We start from the raw sequence: 22091 nt of genomic DNA on the forward strand, positions 1-22091 counted from the left end.
ATCTTTTTCCATCCCCTTACTTTGTCTGTATGTGTCTCTAGGTGTGAAGTGGGTCTCTTGTAGACAGCATATATATGTGTCTTGTTTTTGTATCCATTCAGCCAATCTGTGTCTTTTGATGGGAGCATTTAGTCCATTTACATTTAAGGTAATTATCAATATGTATGTTCCTATTCCCATTTTCTTAATTGTTTTGGGTTCATTTTTGTAGGTTTTTTCCTTGTCTTGTGTTTCTTGCCTAGAGAAGTTCCTTTAGCATTTGTTGTAAAGCTGGTTTGGTGGTGCTGGATTCTCTTAGCTTTTGCCTGTCTGTAAAGGTTTTTATTTCTCCGTCAAATCTGAATGAGATTCTTGCTGGTTAGAGTAATCTTGGTTGTAGGTTTTTCCCTTTCATCACTTTAAATATGTTCTGCCATTCCCTTTAGGCTTGCAGGGTTTCTGCTGAAAGATCAGCTGTTAACCTTAGTGGGATTCCCTTGTATGTTATTTGTTGTTTTTCCCTTACTGCTTTTAATATTTTTTCTTTGTATTTAATTTTTGATAGTTTGATTAATATGTGTCTTGGCGTGTTTCTCCTTGGCATTTATCCTGTATGGGTCTCTCTGTGCTTCCTGGACTTGATTAACTATTGCCTTTCCCATATTAGGGAAGTTTTCAACTATAATCTCTTCAAATATTTTCTCAGTCCCTTTCTTTTTCTCTTCTTCTGGGACCCCTATAAGTCAAATGTTGGTGTGTTTAATGTCATCCCAGAAGTCTCTGAGACTGTGCTCAATTATTTTCATTCTTTTTTCTTTATTCTGCTCTGCATTAGTTATTTCCACTATTTTATCTTCCAGGTTACTTATCCATTCTTCTGCCTCAGTTATTCTGCTGTTGATTCCTTCTAGAGAATTTTTAATTTCATTTATTGTGCTGTTCATCATTCTCTGTTTTCTCTTTAGTTTTTCTAGGTCCTTGTTAAACGTTTCTTGTATTTTCTCCATTCTATTTCCAAGATTTTGGATCATCTTTACTATCATTACTCTGAATTCTTTTTGAGGTAGAGTGCTTATTACCTCATTTGTTTGGTCTGGTGGGTTTTTACCTTTCTGCTTCATCTGCTGCATACTTCTGTCTTCTCATTTTGCTTAACTTACTGTGTTTGGGGTCTCCTTTTCGCAGGCTGCATGTTCATAGTTCCCGTTGTTTTTGGTGTCTGCCCCCAGTGGTTAAGGTTTGTTCAGTGGCTTGTGTAGGCTTCCTGGTGACGGGACTGGTACCTGTGTTCTGGTGGGTGGGGCTGGACCTAGTCTTTCTGGTGGGCAGAGGTGTATCTGGTGGTGTGTTTTGGTGTGTCTGTGAACTTATTATGATTTTAGGCAGCCTCTCTGCTAATGGGTGGGGTTGTGTTCCTGTCTTGCTAGTTGTTTGGCATGGGACATTGAGCACTGGAGCTTGCTGGTTGTTGGGTGGAGCTGGGTCTTAGCATTGGGACAGAGATCTCTGGGAGAGCTCTTGCCAATTGATATTACTTGAGGCTGGGATGTCTCTGGTGGTCCTATGTCCTGAACTCAGCTCTTCCACGTCAGAGGCTCAGGCCTGACACCAGGCTGGGGCACCAAGATCATTTTGGGAACTCTGAGGTCTTCTGCCAGCCTTCAGTAGGTGTTCTGTAGGAGTTGTTCCACATGTAGTTGTATGTTTGATGTACTTGTGGGTAGGAAGGTGATCTCACGTATTACTCCTCCACCATCTTGAAGGTCCCCCCAATTCTTTTTTAATATAGATGTTTACAGCTATAATTTTCCCTCTATGATTCTGGTTTTGCTGCATCCCAGAAGTTTTGATATGTTGTGTTTTTGTTTTCAGTCGTCTCAGTGCTTTTTTCAATTTCTTTGATCCATGGTTTCTTCAGGGTGTGTTACTTAATTTCCACATATTTGTGAATTTTCCAGTTTTCCTTCTGTTATGATTTCTACTTTCATTCCATTGTTATCAGAGAAGATATTTTGGATGATTTAATTCTTTTTAAATGTGTTGAGATTTTTTTTGTGACTTAACATATGGCCTACCCTGGAAAATATTCCATGTACATTTGAGAAAAAAATGTATGTCTTGCTATTTTGTGGTCGTGTTCTGAATATGTCTGTTACATCTAGTTGATTTATAGTAATATAAATCCTCTATTTCTGTATAGTTTTTCTGTCCTTTATTAGGAATGGGGTATTGAACTCTCCAACTGTTATTGTTGAACTGTCTGTTTCTCCTTTCAGTTTTCAATTTTTAGTCCATATATTTTGGGGCTCATTTGTTAGATATGTATATGTTTATAATTGCTGTATCTTCTTGAAGGATTGAGAATTTCATCTATACATAATGCTCTTCTTTTTTAACAGTTCTTGACTTAAAATCAATTTTGCCTGATATTAGTATAGCCATCCCAGCATTCTTTCGCCTGCTCTTTGCATGGGTTATCTTTTTCTGTGCTTTCCCTTTCAACTTAAAATGTCTTTAGATTTAAAATGAGTCTCTGGTGGACAGCATATAGTTGGGTCATTTTCTATTTTTTAACCCATTCTACCAATTTCTGCCTTTAATTGGATAGTTTTATTCATTTATGTTTGTAGTAATTCCTGGTAATGAAGGCTACTTTCTGTTATTTTGCTCTGTCTTTTATATGTCTCAGATGTTTTTTACTCCTTGGTTCCTCCATTATTACTTTCCTTTGTGTTTAATTTTTTTATTATAACATTTTGATTCCTTTCTCATTTTCCTTTCTGTGTATTTTTTAGTTATTTTCTTAGGGGTCACCCTAAGGATTTTAATTAATCTCTTGAAGTATGATAATCTATTTTTAATTAATACCACCTTAGCTTCAATAGTATGCAAAAACTGCTTACATACACCTCTGTCCCACCTCCTTTTTGTTGTTGTTTTACAAATTACATCCTTATATATTACACGCCCGTTAACATAGTTTTGTAATTATTGGTTTATGCATTTTTATATTAGAGCATTAAGGGTTAAAAGAGGAATTACCACTTAAAAAATACAGTAATATTGGCTTTTGTATTTATATATAGATATCTTCATAACAGTTTTAAAATTTTTTCTCATGACTTTGAGTTACTGTCTGATATGTTATCATTTCCACCTGAAGAATACTTTTTAGCATTTCTTGTGGGGCAGGTCTATTAGCAGTGAACTAATAAAAAAACTCAGCTTTTGTTTATCTGAGAATGTCTTCATTTCTGCTTCATCTTTAAAGGATTATTTTGCCAGATGTAAAAGTCTTGTTTGACATTTTTCTCTTTGAGCCCTTTAATTATATCATCCAGTTTCCTCATGACCTCAGTGGTTGCTGATGAGAAATTGGCTGTGAGTCTTACTGAGACTGCCTAATTGAGGATTCTTTGTATGTAATGAATCATTTGTCTCTTGCTGTTTTCCAGATTCTCTTTATCTTTGGCTTTCGGTGGTTTGATTTTAATGTGTCTCAGTGTGCATCACGTTGCATTTATCATCTTGGAACTCACTGAGCTTCTTAGATTTGTGGGATTTGTGGTTCTCATCAAACTTGGGGAGTTTGGAGCCATTATTTCTTCAGATATTCTTTCTGTCATTTTCTCTACTTTCTCTCCCTCTGGAACTCCCATAATGTATATGTTGATACACTTGAAGGTATCCTACAGGTGTGTTAGTTTTCTCCATTTTTTTCCTTTCTATTTTCTTTTTCCCCCCTGCTCTTCCAAGTAGGTAGTTTCAATTGACTTGAATCAGAATCAGTTAGCTGATTCTTCTGTTTAAACATGCTTTTGAACCCCTCTAGTGAATTTTCAGTTTCAGTTATTGTAGTTTTTTGCTCCAGATTTTCTCTTTTTATACTGTTCATGTCTTAGTTGATTACATCCTTCTCCTGGTTTCCTTCAGTTCTTTGTCCATGGTTTCCTTTAGCATTTTTGAGCACGTTGAAGGCAGCAAATTAAAGTCATTTTCTAGTAAAACCTACGTCTCTGTTCCTCAAGGTAGTTTCTCTTAATTTCTTCTGTGTATGGGAATTCTTTCCTCTTTCTTTGCTTGCTTCATAATTTTTGATTGAATATTCAACAAGTTGGATCTTTCAAATCTATAATGTAGTAACTGGAAATTTGAGTCTTCTCTCTTCTGTGTTTTTTGTTGCTTGCTTTAGGTGGCAGTTGTTTGTTTACTGACTTTTTGAAACTATATTTATAAAGTCTGTATTCTTTGTCATGTGTAATTCTGAAGTCTCTGTTCCTTTAGCTTGTGGTCAGGTTTTATTATCAGAGATTTCTTTGAATTCCAAGAACCAAAAGAAAAGAAATGAGGACCAAAAATTCTCCCAGTCTTTGCAGATTGGCTCTCTGTTTGATCATTTCTTCAGTGTTTATTCAGTCTGTGTACAACTTTGCCTTAGCCTTTTCTTTCTGCTTGTGCTGAGACTGAAGATCAGCCTGAGGGGAAAGCTTTAAGGGTCTTCTCTTAACTGTCCTTCCTCGGGCATCAATATGGCTTTCCTCTTCTCCAGTATATAAAGGTGGTTTTCAATGCTTTAATTCCCCAAAGAAACTTTCTCCCCATCATTTTCTCTTTAGCTTTCAGCATGTCTGTTTTTGGCCTCAACTTTAGAACTTTTGCCCCAGGTGGCAGCACATTGGTCATTTGCCTTACAACATTTTGGAGGAATTACCTCTATGAAGCTGCTTTTCTGCTCTGAGAAAGTTCCAAATTTGGTGAAACATAGGTATGTTCTTGCAACAATTCTTCTGTCAGTTTCCAGTCAGGTCAAAAGAGACAAAAATCAGTTCCTTGAGATTAAGGTTGGCTCTCTTCACTCCAGAGCCATGAACCAGAGTTTCACATTGGGAATACCAGCTGCCATCTCTAAGCCCTTCATGAGCAGAGAGGAACGTAGAAATGCTGCCAATTTTTCCTACCATTTTAAAATTGTCTTTTTCCTCACTCAACAATTGCTTGATTGTTGCATATCTTTGACTGTTTTCCAGAGTTCTCATGAAGTTGATTCTGACAGTTTTTACTCAGTTTTTCTTGTTGCTGTATAGGGATATTCCATTTTCACTGATGTCACTCTTCCTTTACTTCTGTAATCATGGTTTATTCTAGTTCTTTGATCATATTTATAATGACTGCTTTGAAGATTTTGTTAAATCTCACATCTGGGTCTTCTCACAGGCAGTGTTTGTTGCCTTCCTTTTTTCTTGCCCAAGGATTACACTTTCCTGTTTCTTTGCATATCTCATAATCTTTTTGTTAAAAACTGGACATTTTAGGTAATATAGGAGATCTAGATTCTGATTCCTTTTGGGGATTTTAAAATTATCCATCTGTTACTGATTTTTTTGTTTGTTTAATTTTCTGTGGTCATAGTGTATACTCTGTATAATTTCAATCCTTTGAAATTTTTTGAGACTTTCATTGTTACTTAGGTTATCAACTGTCTTGTTTAATATTTCACATGCATTTAAAAATGGTGTGTATTCTGCACTTGCTAGGTGTAGTGTTCTCTAAATTTGAATTGGTTAGTTTTTAAATTTTATGTCCTTTTATTTTTATTTTTTTGTCTTTTCTCAGTTTCTGAGAGATTTTGAATGTGTTTCTCCTTCTGGTTCTATGTTTTTTTGCTTCATGTATTTTGTAGCCATGTTATTAGTTGTACACACATTTAATATTATTGTCTTCCTGTTGAACTGACCCTCTTATCACTGTGAAGTGTTCCTTTTTATCACAACTAATGCTTCTTCCTAAAGTTTATTTCATCTGATGCTAATGTTGACTCATCACGTTTGTTTTGGTTTGTGTTTGCGTCGTATATCATTTTCTTACTTTTTAGCTTCAGCCTATCTGTGTCTCACATTTAAAGTATCTCTTGTAAATAACACAAAGGTTTTTTTTATAATCCAGACTGATAGAGTATGCATTTTAATTGGCTCATTTACATTTATGTAATATAGTCAGTAACTACTGATGTATTTGTGTTTAAATTTATTATCTTGTTTGTTTTCTGTTTATCTGTCTTCATTTTGTTTTCCTTTTCTACGTTTTTTAGGTTGATCAAGTATATTTTGTTTCTTTACTTCATCTCTTCTATTGGATTTTTTGTACTAGTTTTGGTATTTTTCTGTTGGTGGCTACCCTAGATATTATAATGTACATTTTTGGCTTATTACAGTCTTAAATTAGTATGTTATTTTTCAAACAGTTCAAGAACTTTATAACAGTTTAACTCCTTCTTTTCACATTTGGTGCTATTGATATAGTATATTTTACTTTTGTATACATCATAAACACACAGGGCACTTATATTATTATTGCTTTAAATAGTCATTGTTCTTTTATCTTTACCCTTTCCCATGTTCTTCATTTTTCCTACAGTTCCATGCTTTCATCTGTCATCATTTTCCTTCAGTTTAAAGAACTCCTTTTAATATTTCTGGTATTGCAGATCTGCTGGTGACAAATTCCTTCAGCTCTTGTTTATCTTTACTCCTCTTGAACCTCTTGATAAATTTTTTACCTCTGTTAAAGGAAACCAGAGCCAAACGAAAGTTAAAGTGGTAAAGATGGACTTTATTTAAACAACTATTGTAGTAGGGGAAGCTACTCCAGTAGAGGAGTGGGCTTAATTCTAGATACAGTCTGAACAAGTGGGAATTTATAGCCAAGGAGCAAGTAGGGTGGGGGCATTGGTGAATGGAACATTACTAGAGGAGACATCAAAGTCTGGGAATATTTTTGGCTGAACCAACCTAACAGAGGATTCTTGCTGAGCAGGCCAAGGTGAGCATCTACCACCTGGGGGATGGTAGGGGTGAAGAATTTGATCAGATATCAAAGGTGGCGAATTCTTGCTAAAAGGACTTAAGCAGGATTCCTGCTTAAACTGGATTCTACAAGGAAATACATGGTTGGGGCTTGTTAGGGAGACGGTTCAGAGGAACCTGACTAAAATTTGGTCAAGCGAAGAACCTTTGTCACCTCTCTGTACTTTTGTGTTTTCTTGTTGTCTTTACTGTCATTGCACTTAATTCCTTGAATTGTAATTCTCTAATGGCTTCTCTGTGTCATCTACTACACTGTGAGATCCTTAGAGTTAGGCACTATTTTCATTTTTGTATTTTCCATACCTATCTTGTGCATATTATAGAATAGGGACTCTTAATATTAGTGGAATGATGACTATTCTTGGTCTAGAATGATACAGAATTGAATCACAATTCTGGTAATGGCTTGAAAAACAAGAAACATTTGAACTAATTAATATTATTTTATTAATAAATAAAAATAAGAATAATTTGGACTTGGTGTGTGGGGAAAGAAAGGGAGTTAAAAATGACTTTGAGGTTTCTTTGAGGTCCAATCTATTCAATATAATGTATATCTCAAACACAGTATCACTGCCTTTTCTTCCTTCCTAAGACAGTCCAATTAACATGAACTAGTAAGAAAAACATGAAATAAGTATTAATATATAATTGCCATTTTGGAATAAGGTAGTGTGACTAAACATGACTATAAGCACTGTCTTCTGCTTTTTTTTTTTTTTTTTTGACATGTCCCCTGCATCGGCAGGTAGACTCCCAACCACTGCGCCACCAGGGAAGCCCTCTCCTCAACTTTTTAAGTGCTTAGATTGTTTCTTTAATAGTTATTTTTCTTTTGAAGTTTTAAAATTCTTGAATCCATTTTTTAAAGTAATGTAGATTTTCAAAAATTGTCCAGTTGTCTACATTTTCAAATTTACTGCCAAAATTTATTCTAACACTTTTTGTCTTTATAACATATACTTGTAATTATACTTTAAAAAATTCTTAATGTTTATCTATGCCTCCTTTTTTTTTTGTTTTTTTTTCTTGATCAAGCTGGACAAAGGCTTATTTATTTTGTTAGTAATTACAAATAATCAGATTTTATTTTGTTGGTTCTCTTTATTGAATCTTTATTCTCTGTTAACTTCTACTCTATCATGTCCTTCTTTCATCTGTCTTTGGGATTAGTCTGTTGTTTTCTAAGGTATTGAGTTAGATAATTTAGGTCATTATCTGTGATTTTCTAATATAAGCAGGTTAAAGCTATAATTTTCCCTCTTGAGTATCACTTTAGTTATATTCCATCATTTAATACATGGTATTGGTCATCATTCATTATAAGTGCTTTTTAATTTCTGTTATAATTTCTCCTATGACCTGTGAGATATTTAGAAGTATTTGTAAATTCAAAAATGATGCAAGGATACAGTTTCAAAGTTGTTACTGAATAATGTTTTTATATATAACTAGTTGAAATTGTTACATATTTATGAGTAGACAGTTACGTTAATAACTTAAATAAAAAATTTAAATCTTCATTGTCCGTGTATCAGGTTGGTGTCATTTTGCCTACAGTGGAAAAGAATGAAAACATCAGTAGAGTAAACATACTTTCTGTGAGGCTTATGTTTACAAATATATAGGATTAAAAAATTTTTCCTTAGTATTCATTTCTGATTTAATTGAAGTGTGATTAGAAAACATGGTATGTATGATCATTCTCTGGTATTTTTGGAGACTTGTTTTTAGTCTCCATATGATTGATATTTATTTGGGTGAATGTACGTGTGAATGTTCTGTATGTGCTTGGAAATAATATGCGTTATTTAATTGTGTGACTTAGGTGTTCTGTATGTTTTTTTAAAAATCCACTGTCCTTCAGCCTTTTGTTAATGTACCTCCTAAAATATCTTTGAAAACAATTCTTGCATTTTAAGTTGATGTTTAAAGTATTTCATTGTAAGTTTAAATAGTGCAGAGGATATAATGACTGGTATATTGTATAAAACTTGACATTTAAAAATAAAACTGTTTCACTGTTCTCTTTAAAGCATCTGATGACTCCTAAATATTTTAGTTATTTGGTACCCTCATGATTATTTAAAACACACGTAACTTTGTATCAACCTTACTGTACAGGACAACTAAAAAACTAGATAAAATATATTTTATAATGTGCTTGAAAGAATCGTAGCAATCAAATTTTAAAATATAGGGGGAAAATATATTTAATTAAGAATTCAGTTGTAAGTCGTGTTGAATGAGAAGATTTTGACTGCTACTGCATTTTGTGCTGATTTTAAGTGTTGTTGCTTCAGCCCCATTGCAGATTATAGATGTTATGTAAATGTACTTCACTATCTAATAATTTTTTTTCTGCTTCTTTCCTAGGAGTCACACCTGTGTATCATAGTATGTTTGCTTTAATGAATGAAACAGAAAGGATCTGGTATCCACCCAACCACGTCTTCCATATAGATGAATCAACCAGGCACAATGTACTCTACAGAGTCAGGTACTTTCTCCAGTAAAGTGACTAATTAACTTAATAGTAAAAGGGCAAAGTGGGAGAAATTATCAGCCATATTTTTAAATTGCAAGGTCTTTAATATCAGAGACCAGAACCAATTAGCATCTAATCTTCTTCAATTAAGACTCTCTTTCCCCACTAGAGAAAGTGTTCATACATGTTCTTTAACTAGAATGCTCTGAGAATAAAGCTGTCCTGGTGAGATGCTACTTTACCACTTAAGATTATAGTTACATTTTGAACAGGGCAAGAATGGCCTTTACTAGCAAAATCCTAAATGTTTGGAATATTGATAGTTTCCCAGGAAATTTGATGTTTTGTTCAATAATATGTAATCTCACATTTTTTCTTTTTAATAACTTTTTTTTTAAGTTGAAGTGAAGGAAAGATAAGATTTTGCCAGTGATTATTTACAACCTCAAATTATAAGTTACTTTATTGGATAATCTTTGGTAATATGTAGTACCAATTTAGAGAAATCCAGAGGTACTTTTCCATTCAAAAGGATGAAACAAAGAAATAAGTTTGATTTCTGGTTCTTACTTATGAAATAGATCCATTCCATACAGAGTCAGTGTTGCATAGTAAAAAAGAAAATGGACTCATTCATGTTTTTAAAAAGAAAAAAGGAGACCGTAATAAACTAAGACTTAAGAGAGGCATCCTTACCATGACAAAGGATATCTGCAAAAAACATGTGGCAAATAATATTCTTAAATGGTAAAATGTTAGAAGCATTCTCTTTAAAATCAGGAACAAGATGTATAGAAAACAACGATAGCCGTGATCACTGCTTGTATGTAGGATTTTGGTGGAGTTCCTAACCAGTATAGTAAGACAGGAAAAATAAATAAAATATTTCATAATTGAGAACAAAAAAGCAAAAAGTCATTATTTGGGGATGATATGATTGTTAACATAGAAAATATGAACAAATCTACAGGCATCAATAATAATCATTCAGCAGAAGGCTAGATTTTTGTGATCAGTATGTTAAAAAATTAACTATTTCCATACACCACAAACAAACAGAAAGAGGTCACTTAAAATAATGACTAATAACAACAAAAAACATAAGGGACCTAGGATTAAATCTATTCAAAGTTATGTAAGAGTTATGCAGATTTTAAGACTTTTCAATTTGTGTTATTTAAAGAAGCAGGTAATATGCATATGTTTCACAAAATATCAGTATCTTAAGAATATTTTCTTTATCACTTTCTATAATTACTGTACTTTCTGCAATCAGCAAGTAGTATATCTTTTTATTTTAAAATGTTTGTAGAGCAGTGGTCTGCAGTCTTTTTCTATACGAAGCCAGATAGTAAATATTTCAGGCATTGCAGGCCATACTGTCTCTGTTGTAGTTATTCAACTCTATTATTATAGTGTGAAAGCAACCATAGACAGTAAGTAAATGAATGGCCATGACTGTGTTCCAGTAAAACTTTATAAAAATTGGTAGTGGACCAGGTTGGGCCTGTGAGCCATAGTTTGCTGACCTCTTCTTAAGAATTAAAAAATATGTCCCTTATCAAATTCATGACTTTCTTGTATTTTTAAACTAAGGGGGCACATATCCATTGCTACCTATAATCAAAAGTTCCAAGGATAGTCTAACTAGAAACTACCCAAAAGGAGATTTTATATAATTAAAAAAAAATTCCACCTGCCTTTTATTCAGAGGCTATTCTTCATTTCCTTTATTACATATTTATGGGTTATTTCAAAATCAACATAAAAGAGCAACAATTATAAAACTGTGTTGGAGGGCTTATAACGTATAAAGATGTTACTTTTATGACAAATATAGAATAAAGGGAATGGAACAGAGTTCCTGTATTTTATTGAAATTAAGTTGATATGAATAAGAACTAGATTGTTTAAGTTAAAATGTCTGTTGTAATCCTCTGGGAGACTCCTATGAAAATAACTCAAAAATATATAGTAAAAGATAAAACAAGAGACTTAATGTATGTAATACACTAGAAAATATCTGTAGCAATAATGGAGGAATATATGAACAAAAAATCGAAAAAAAGCCTAATAGAAGCAAAATGACAGACATAATAAATACTTTATTAACAGTAATTGCCTTAAATGTAAACGAATTAAACACTCAGGTCAAAAGGCAGAGATTGGAGGACTGAATTAAAAAAAAACATAAATTACATGCTGTCTATAAGAGGCACACTTTGCATTCAAAAACACAAATAACTTGAAAGTAAAGGATTGAAAAAGATAAAACAGGCTTTCAGTAACTGAAAGAGAGCTGGAGTAGCTGTATTAATATCAGACAAAATTGTCTTTAAGATATATATTGTTGCTAGAGACAGAGGAGGGACATTTTATAATTATCAAGGAGTTAATCTGTTAGGAAACATAATAACATTTGTTTAAAATTGTTATAAGTTGGATCCAACTACAGAGCTCCAAAATAAATGAAGCAGCAATGAAAGAATTAAAGGGAAAACTAGACAATTCAACAATAATAGTTGGAGACTTCAATACGTCACTTTCAGTAAGGGACAGAACAACTAGACAGAAGATCAGCAAAGAAATAGAAGACTTGACCAACACTGTAAACCAGCTAGACATACATATATAGAACACTGCACCCAACCACAGCACAATACACATTCTTTTCAAGTGCATATGGAATATTCTCCAGGATAGATCATATGTTAGTCCACAAAATGAATCTCAATAAATTTACAAAGATTGAAGTCATACAAAGTATGTTCTCTGACCACAGTGGAATTAAATTAGGGATCATTAACAGAAGGAGATCTGGAAAATTCACAAATACATGGTAATTAACAACACATTTCTAAATAACTGAGGGGTCAGAGAAGAAATCACAAAGGAAAATGGAAAATACTTTGATATGACTGAAAATGAATACAGATCATATCAAAACTTATGGTATGCAGCTAAAACAATGCTTAAAGGAAATTCATAGCTATAAGTGCCTATATTAAAAAAGAAAAAAGTTCTCAAAGCTATTAACATTCCACTTTAACAAAGTAGAAAAAGAAGAGTAAATTAAATTCAAATCAAGTTGAAGGAAGGAAATAATAAAGATCAGAGTAGAAATAAATGAAATAGAGAATAGGAGGACAACAGAGAAAATCAAGAAACCAAAAGCTGGTTCTTTGAAAAGATCAACAATATCAGTAAACCTTTAGCTAGACTGACCAAGGTAAAAAGAGAGAAGCTTAAATTATTAAAATCAGGAATAAAAGAGGTAACATTACTGTGACCTTACAGAAATAAAAAGGATTATAAGGAACAACTGTATGCCAACAAACTACATAACCAGATGAAATGGACAAATGTTTAGAAAGACACAAACTGTAGAACTGACAAAGCAAGAAGTAGAATGTCTGAATAGACCTTAGCAAGTAAAGAAATGGAATTCAATTAGTAATTTAAAAAAACTTTCCTGGGCTTCCCTGGTGGTTGAGAGTCCGCCTGCCAATGCAGGGGACACGGGTTCGTGCCCTGGTCTGGGAGGATCCCACATGCCGCGGAGCGGCTGGGCCCGTGAGCCATGCCTGCTGAGCCTGCACGTCCGGAGCCTGTGCTCCGCAACGGGAGAGGCCACAACAGAGAGGGGCCCGCATACCTCAAAAAAAAACAAACAAAAAACTTTTCCACAAAGGAAAGCCCAGGCCCAAGTGGCTCTACTGGTAATTCTATTAAACTTTTAAGGAAGAGTTGATACTAGTTATTCACAAAAAGTGAAAAGGAGGGAACACTTCCTAATTCATTCTGTGAGTTCACCATTACCCTGATACCAAATCCAGACAGACATCTAAAAGAAAAGAAAGCTACAGACAAATATCCCTTATAAACATAGTTGTAAAAATCATCAAGAAAATACTAGCAAACAAAATTCAGCAATATATAAAAAGGATTAAATATTGACCAGGTGGACTTTACTCCAGGAAATACAAGGTTGCTTTAACATATGAAAATCAATCAATCAATATAATGTACCATATTAGTAGAATAAAGCATCAAATCTTATTATCATCTTAATAGAGACAGAGATAAACATTTGATAAAATCCAACATTCTATCTTGATCAAAATATTAAACATAATAAGGATGGAAGGGAACTTAGTCTGATAAAGGGCATCTGTGAAAAACCCAAAGCTAACCTTATGCTTGATAGTGAAAGGCTGAATGCTTTCTTCCAAAGATCAGGAACAAGACACAAATATCTGCTCTCACCACTTCTGTTTAACACTGTACCATAGATTCTAGCCAGGGAAAATAGGCAAGAGAAAGAAATACAGGGCATCTATATTGGAAAAGAAGTGGTAAAACTCTGTTCACAGATGATATGATCTAGTATATGAAAAATCCTAAGGAATTAAGAAACTATTAGAACTAATAAATGAGCTCAGCCCAGTTACAGGATAGAAATACAAAATCAGTTGTATTTCTATATGCTAGCAATTAGAGAAGAAATGTGAAATTAAGAAAATTCCATTTACCATTGCATAAAAGAATACTTAGGTATAAACCTGACAAAAGAAGTGCACAGTTTGTGTACTGAGAAATATAAAATATTATTGAAAGAAATTAGAGAAACACCTAAATAAATGGAAAGATAATATAGGAAGACTTAATATTGTTAAGATGGCAATGTTCCCATAATTAATCTGTATATTCAATGCAATCTCCACTGAAATTCCAGCTATCTTTATTGCAGAAATTGAAAAATTTGTCATAAAATTCATAAAAAATCAAAGGGACTTGGAATAGCCCAAACAGTCTTGAAAAAGAACAAAGTTAGAAGATTTACATTTATTTCAAAACTTCATCCACAACCACAGTAATCAAGACAGTGTGGTGCTGACTTAAGGTTAGATAATAGATTAATGGAGTAAAATTGAAAGTCCAAAAATAATCTTTCATACTATGGTAATAGACTTTAGACAAGGGTGCCAAGACAATTCATGGGGAAAGAATAGTCTTTTCAACAAATGGTGCCGGGACAACTGAATATCCACATGTAAAGTAATGAATTTAGGCAACTCACACTGTTTACAAAAAGGTAACTTAAAATGGATCATAGACCTAAATCTAAGAGCTAAAACTATAAATTCTTAGGAGAAAACAGGATCATGTGTTTGTGTACTTAAATTAGGCAGTGATTTCAATATGGCACCAAAAACCTAAGCAACAAAAGAAAAATAGGTTAATTGGGATTCATCAAAGTATATGTTTGTGCATCAAAGTATATGTTTGTGCATACTTAAATTATGCAGTGATTTCAATATGGCACCAAAAACCTAAGCAACAAAAGAAAAATAGGTTAATTGGGATTCATCAAAGTATATGTTTGTGCATCAAAGGATACTGACAAGAATGTGAAAAGACAACCTATAGAATGGAAGAAAATGTTTGTAAATTATATATCTGACAGATGTCTTATATCCAGAATATATAAAGAACTCTTACAGTTCAGTACAGTGACAACTAACACAATTAAAATAGGGGCAAAATTTTGAATAGCCCTTTCTCTAAACAAAACATACAACTGATAAATAAGCATGTGAAAAGATACTCAACATCTTTATTCATTAGAGAAATGTAAATCAAAACCACAATGGGATACCATTTTACCCACTAGGATGGCAAGCATTAAAAAGATGGACGATAACACATTGTTATAAATTTGTCAAATTAGGGACTTCCCTGGTGGTCCAGTGGTTAAGACTCCATGTTGCCAATGCAGGGGCCACGGGTTCAATCCCTGGTTGTGGAACTAAGATCCCACGTGCTGCGCGATGTGGCCAAAAGATTAAAAAAAAATTGTCAAATTACCTCTTATTAAGTGGAACATAGGGTGCCAGATGGTGAGCCACATTTCAACAACAGACTACAAGAGGAATTGAAGTAGAAAAAAGTTTATTACTCACAGGTTCTTGAGGAAGTACCCACATGCCTTAAGGGGTCACATGGAGAGGTCAAGGCACAGTGCAGATAGAGAGAGTCAGGACCTGGAGCACGTGCCTTTATTAGGGTTTAAGTGTAGAGTGCCTTGAGGTTCCTGGACTAAGGCCAGACTGGTCAATTCAAAAGAGTTGGGTTTTGGTAAGCCAACCAGGGATCTTATTGAAGAGGTGCATAGGACTAGACACTGGGAGGCAGGGATGACTGTTGATCACAGAGGCTGTTGGGGAAGTCGTATAAGGAACTTATGTTTGCTTGTGACTCTGCAAGTTGTTCTCTAGGGCATGCGTTTGTGTGGGAGCTAATGTCAGTTTAAGGTCACTACAGGACTCTTGACGAAACAAAATGAATGCTGAGTCAGCAGCACCATAGAGTAACTTAGCTAAACTCTCCACCCAAGTGTTGGCAAGGATGTGACCTATTGGGACACTCATACATTGTTAGAAGTATAAAATAGCGCTGCTTTGAAAGACAGTTTGGCTACTCCTTTAAAAGATAAACATAGAATTATCATATGATTCAGCAGTGCCACCCTAGGTATATATGCAAGAGAAATGAAAACATACTTCCACAGGAAAGAAAACTTGTATATGATTATTCATAGCAACATTATACACAATAGCAAAAAGATGGAAACAAACCAAATGGCCATGAAGTCATGAATGGTTAAGCAAAATGTGGTATATCCATACAATGGGAATTTAATTGGGCAATAAAAAGAAATGAAGTACTGATACTGCTATAAATGTGGATGATCCTTGAAAACATTATGCTAAGTGAAAGAAGGTAGAAAAAGCCACATATTATATGATTGCATTTATATAAAATATCCAGAATAGACAAATTTATAGAGGTAGACTAGTGGTAACTTAGGGCTGAGGAGTAGATAAGGGTGGCTTGGGTAGGGAATTTCTTTTATGGAAGATAAAGATGTTCTAAAGTTAGGTTGTGGTGATGTCTGTACAGTGCTTTGAATATACTAAAAACATTGAATTGTATACTTTAAATGAGTGAACTTTATGTGAATTATATCTCAGTAGAGCTGTAAATTAAAAAAGCAATATAGAATTTTTTTGTTTCTCTGAAGGACAAGTTTGTAACCTCCATTTTTTTAAACTGAAGTATAGTCGATTTATAATGTCGTGTTAGTTTCTTGTGTACAGTAAAGTGATTCAGTTATACATATTTATATATATTCCTTTTTCATATTCTTTTCCATTATAGCTTATTACAGGATATTGAATATCCCTGTGCTATATAGTAGGACCTTGTTTATTCATTCTATATATAATAGTTTGCATCTGCTAACCCCAAACTCACAATCCAACCCTCCCCCACTCCCCTTCCCCTTTGGTGACCACAAGTCTGTTCTCTATGTCTGTGAGTCTGTTTCTGTTTCACAGATAAGTTCATTTGTGTCATATTTTAGATTCCACAGATAAGTGATATCATATGGTATTTGTCTTTCTCTTTCTGACTGGCTTTGCTTAATATGATAATCTCTAGGTCTGTCTGTGTAGCTGCAAATGGCATTATTTCATTCTTTTTTATGTAATCTCTGTTTCTTTAAAGAAGAAGCAATTATTTGTTTTCACACCAAATTAGCATTTTCAGATTCCTCTACTGATGTTCCTAGAATTACATTAAAAATTTTTTTTTGAATTTTATTATTTTTTTTAATATAGCAGTTTCTTATTAATTATCTATTTTATACATATTAGTGTATATATGTCATTCCCAATCTCCCAATTCATCCCACCACTTCCACCCCCCTGCTTTCCCCCCTGGTGTCCATACTAAAATTTTTTTTGTTAATGTTTTATTTCTACATTTCTCTATTTTCTATTATTTGCTTCTATGTTCTGTTCATGGAAGAAGGCAGAATATGGATTTTAAACTTATGTTTCTTGTATTTTCTGGCTGTATTATTACCATGGCTTTACCCATATTTCCTTTTGTCCTCACTTTGTATTTAACACTGTTAGTTGTGTTTTCTGATTATGGGATAATACCTTTTGGTAGATCGGAAGTGGTTATATATATACAGTATGTTTATATTAGAACTGTTGAAGGCTGACTGATTGTTTTAATTGTCTTGTAGATTTTACTTTCCTTACTGGTATTGTAATGGCAGCAACAGAACCTATAGGCATGGAATATCTCGAGGTGCTGAAGCTCCTCTTCTTGATGACTTTGTCATGTCTTACCTTTTTGCTCAGGTATGTACATGTGTTAAATGATAAATATCTGGCCATGTAAATGTATCTCTTAATCAGAAAAATATTCACATATGGGAAAATTGATGTTCTGTCTGCATAGCAGGTGCAGAAAGGTAACAAAATTGAGTCTTTTATCACTAATTTTTAATCCCATGGTTTATGGATAATAGAATCTATCTTATAAAGATTCCTAGAATTGCCCCTTTTGAATTTTCTTTTTATTTTAGTGCTTTAGATCATTTTAAGGATTTCACAAGTTTAGACTGAGTTTTACAACATGATTCATGTAGACCTAAGTGGCTGGAATATAGGACAGTGAAATTTCTTTAGAGAAAAAATTTTTTTAATTCCTAAACAAATTCAGACTTAATTAGTGGATTGTAAAATGTGAAGAAAGTAAGTAATTGCATAAAAAGTGAACTACAGTAGTTTGTATAGCCCCTCATAGGAGGGTGGCTGGTTGTTGATACTTAGTCTGAGAACTATGTTCCAGTTGTTTATTAATATTGTTAAATTTATATTGTTAAATTTTTGTGGTGTTTTTGAACATTTTTAAATGCTTTTATCTATTGCCTTGATTAGTGCTTTTGTGTAAAGATACATTCTTGATATCCCCAAGGTATCAGATCAAGGAGTTCTAAATCAGATCTGCTAATATCATGGGAAATAACCTCACAGATCCTCATAGCTCACATTTCTAACATGTGTAGTAGTGCTAGTTCAGTTTGTGAGCAACAAATTGAAAAATATTTCTCTTTTGCAATATGAGAGCAACCAACTTTTTTGTGTGTGAGGGGGTAAAATATACTTAATAAAATTTACTATTTTAACCATTTTTTTTTTTTGCGGTACACGGGCCTCTCACTGTTGTGGCCTCTCCCATTGCGGAGCACAGGCTCCGGACGCGCAGGCTCAGTGGCCATGGCTCACGGGCCCAGCCGCTCCGCGGCATGTGGGATCTTCCCGGACCGGGGCACGAACCCGTGTCCCCTGCATCGGCAGGCAGACTCTCAACCACTGCGCCACCAGGGAAGCCCTATTTTAACCATTTTTAAGTGGTTAAATCAGTGGCATTAATTCAGTACCTTCATTTTTTTTTTTTCTTTTTATTTCGGTACGCGTGCCTCTCACTGTTGTGGCCTCTCCCGTTGTGGAGCACAGGCTCCGGATGCGCAGGCTCAGCGGCCATGGCTCATGGGCCCAGCTGCTCCACGGCATATGGGATCTTCCCGGACTGGGGCACGAACCCGTGTCCCCCGCATCGGCAGGCGGACTCTCAGCCACTGCGCCACCAGGGAAGCCCAGTACCTTCATATTGTTCTGCACCCATTACCACCATCCATCTCCAGAACATTTTTCATCTTCCTAAATTGAAACTTTATACCCATTAAAAATAACTCCTCATTCCCCTCTCCTCCTGACCCCTGGCAGCCACCTTTCTACTTTCTGTCTCTATGAATTTGCTTATTCCAGGTAGCTCATATAAGTGGAATTATACAGTATTTACTCTTTTGCGACTGGCTTATTTCTCTTACCATAATGTCTTCAGGATTCAACCATGTTGTAGCATGTGTCAGAATCTCCTTCCTTTTTAAGGCTGAATAATATTCTATTGTATGTACCACATTTTGTTTACCCATTCATCTCTTGTTGGATAGTTGGGTTGCTTCTACCTTTTGGCTCTTATGAATAATACTGCAACGAACATGGGTGTACAGATATCTCTCTGAGCTCTTACTTTCAATTCTTTTGGATATCTATCCAGAAGTGGGATTACTAGATGATATGGTAGTTGTATTTTTAATTTTTTTGAGGAACTGCCATACTGTTTTCCATAGCAGCAGCACCGTTTTACATTATTACCAGCAGCACACAGCATTCCACATCCTCACCAACATTGACTTTCTGCTTTTCTGATGATGGCCATTCTGATAGGTGTGAAGTGGTATCTCGTTGTGGGTTTTTTTTTTGTTGTTTTGTTTGTTTGTTTGTTTGTTTGTTTGTTTTTGCGGTATGCAGGCCTCTCACTGTTGTGGCCTCTCCTGTTGCGGAGCACAGGCTCTGGACGTGCAGGCTCAGCGGCCATGGCTCACGGGCCCAGTCGCTCCACGGCATGTGGGATCTTCCCGGACCGGGGCACGAACCTGTGTGCCCTGCATCGGCAGGCGGACTCTCAACCACTGCGCCATCAGGGAAGCCCTGCATGTATCTTTTTGAATTATAGTTTTTTCCAGATATATGCAAGGATTGGGATTGCTGGATCATATGGCAACTCTGTTTTTAGTTTTGAGGTGCCTCCATACTGTTCTCCATAGTGGCTGCACCAACTTACATTCCCTCCAATAGTGTAGGAGGGTTCCCTTTTCTCCACATCCTCTCCAGCATTTGTTATTCGTAGACTTTTTAATGATAGATATTCTGACAAGTGTGAGGTGGTATCTCGTAGTTTCGATTTGCATTTCTCTCACAATTAATGATGTGGAACATCTGTTCCTGTGCCTGTTGGCTATCTGTATGTCTTCTTTGGAGAAATGTCTATTTATATCTTCTGCCCATTTTTCAATTAGGTTATTTGTTTTGTTGTTATTGAATTGTATGAGCTATTTGTATATTTTGGAAATTAAGCCCTTGTTTGTCACATCATTTGCAGGTATTTTCTCCCATTCTGTAGATTGTCTTTTCATTGTGTTATGGTTTCCTTTGCTATGTAAAAGCTTGTAAGTTTGGACTAGGTCCCAGTTGTTCGGTTTTGCTTTTATTTCTATTGCCTTGGTAAACAGACCATTGGTATGATTTATGTCAGAGAATGTTTTGCCTATGTTCTCTTCTAGGAGTTTTCTGGTATCATGTCTTATATTTAAGTCTTTAAGCCATTTTGAGTTTATTTGTGTATACAGTGAGGGTGTCTTCTAATTTCATTGATTTACATGCAGCAGTCCAACTTTCCCAACACCACTTGCTGAAGAGACTTTTTTCCATTGTATGTTCTTGTCTCCTTTGTTGAAGATTAATTGACTGTAGGTGTGTGGGTTTACTTCTGGGCTCTATATTCTGTTCCACTGATCCATATGTCTGTTTTTGTACCAGTACCACACTGTTTTGATTACTGTAGCTTTTAATATTGTCTGAAGTCTGGGAGGGTTATGCCTCCTGCTTTGCTCTTTTTCCTCAGGATTGCTCTGGCAATTCTGGGTCTTTTATGGTTTCATACAAATTTTAGGATTATTTGGGAATTCCCTGGTGGTCTAGTGGTTAGGACTTGGCACTTTCACTGCTGGGGCCCAGGTTCAATCCCTGGTCAGGAACTAAGAATCCTGCAGGCTGCATGGCACAGCCAAAACTAAAATATAAAAATTAGGATTATTAGTTCTAGTTCTGTGAAAATTGTCATGGGTAATTTGAAGGGATTGCATTAAATCTGTAGATTTCTTTGGGTAGTATGGCCATTTTAACAATATTAATTCTTCCAATCCAAGAGCATGGGATATCTTTGTATTTCTTTGAATCATCTTCAGTTTCCTTTATTAATGTTTTATAGTTTTCAGCATATAAGTCTTTCACCTCCTTGATCAGCTTTATTCCTAATTATTTTATTTTTTTGGATGTGGTTTTAAAAGGGTTTTTTTAACGTTCCTTTTCTGATATTTCATTTTTAGTGTAAAGAAATGCAACCATTCTGTACATTAATTTTTTATTCTGCTACCTTGCTGAATTCGTTTATCAGTTCTAGTAGTTTTTGTGTGGAGTCTTCAGGGTTTTCTGCATCTAGTGTCATGTCACCTGCATATAATGACAGTTTTATGTTTTGAGGTAATTTTTGTACGGTGTAAGGTAAGGGTCCATCTTCATTGTTTTGCATGTGGATATCCAGTTTTTTCAGCACCATTTGTTGAAAAGACTATCCTTTCTCTGTTGAATGGTCTTGTTGCTCTTGTCAAAAACCATTTGAAAACCAACCAACTTTTTACAGCTTCCTTTGTTTCAGTAGTCATTAAGAAAAGAGAGAGGGCTTCCCTGGTGGCTCAGTGGTTGGGAGTCTGCCTGCCGATGCAGGGGACATGGGTTCGTGCCCCGGTCCGGGAGGATCCCACGTGCCGCGGAGCGGCTGGGCCCGTGAGCCATGGCCGCTGAGCCTGTGCGTCCGGAGCCTGAGCTCTGCAACAGGAGAGGCCACGGCGGTGAGAGGCCCGTGTACCGCATTTAAAAAAAAAAAAAAGAAAAGAGACAGGCCTCTGAGAATAGTGTACTATGAAGTTATGACTTTATACTGCTTTTAGAATTATATTATTTCATCTATTCTGCAGATCTGGTTTATTTTGATGGAATGCTAGTTAAGCTCCATTAATAAGGCAAGTTTTCAAACTATTCATTGATCTACTTTACCCTAATATTAGTACTATGACATCTCATACTTTTTTTTTTTTTAACATCTTTATTGGAGTATAATTGCTTTACAATGCTGTGTTAGTTTCTGCTTTATAACAAAGTGAATCAGTTATACATATACATATGTTCCCATATCTCTTCCCTCTTGTGTCTCCCTCC

The 22091-nt window shown here is 34.9% G+C and overlaps 1 protein-coding gene across 2 annotated transcripts in view; it reads left to right on the plus strand.

Annotated features, from left to right (window-relative positions):
* The window catches only part of JAK2 (Janus kinase 2), a 153046-nt gene that overhangs the window by 77750 nt on the left and 53205 nt on the right, over positions 1 to 22091 (plus strand). For both annotated transcript variants that reach the window (XM_024734235.1, XM_024734236.1), the window contains exons 4-5: positions 9219 to 9342; positions 17429 to 17546. In XM_024734235.1, coding sequence (XP_024590003.1) covers positions 9219 to 9342; positions 17429 to 17546 — 242 coding nt within the window. The remainder of the gene's footprint in view (positions 1 to 9218; positions 9343 to 17428; positions 17547 to 22091) is intronic.

Source organism: Neophocaena asiaeorientalis, unplaced genomic scaffold (genome assembly GCF_003031525.2).
Source record: "Neophocaena asiaeorientalis asiaeorientalis breed wild unplaced genomic scaffold, Neophocaena_asiaeorientalis_V1.1 scaffold256, whole genome shotgun sequence".
Lineage (NCBI taxonomy): Eukaryota > Metazoa > Chordata > Mammalia > Artiodactyla > Phocoenidae > Neophocaena > Neophocaena asiaeorientalis.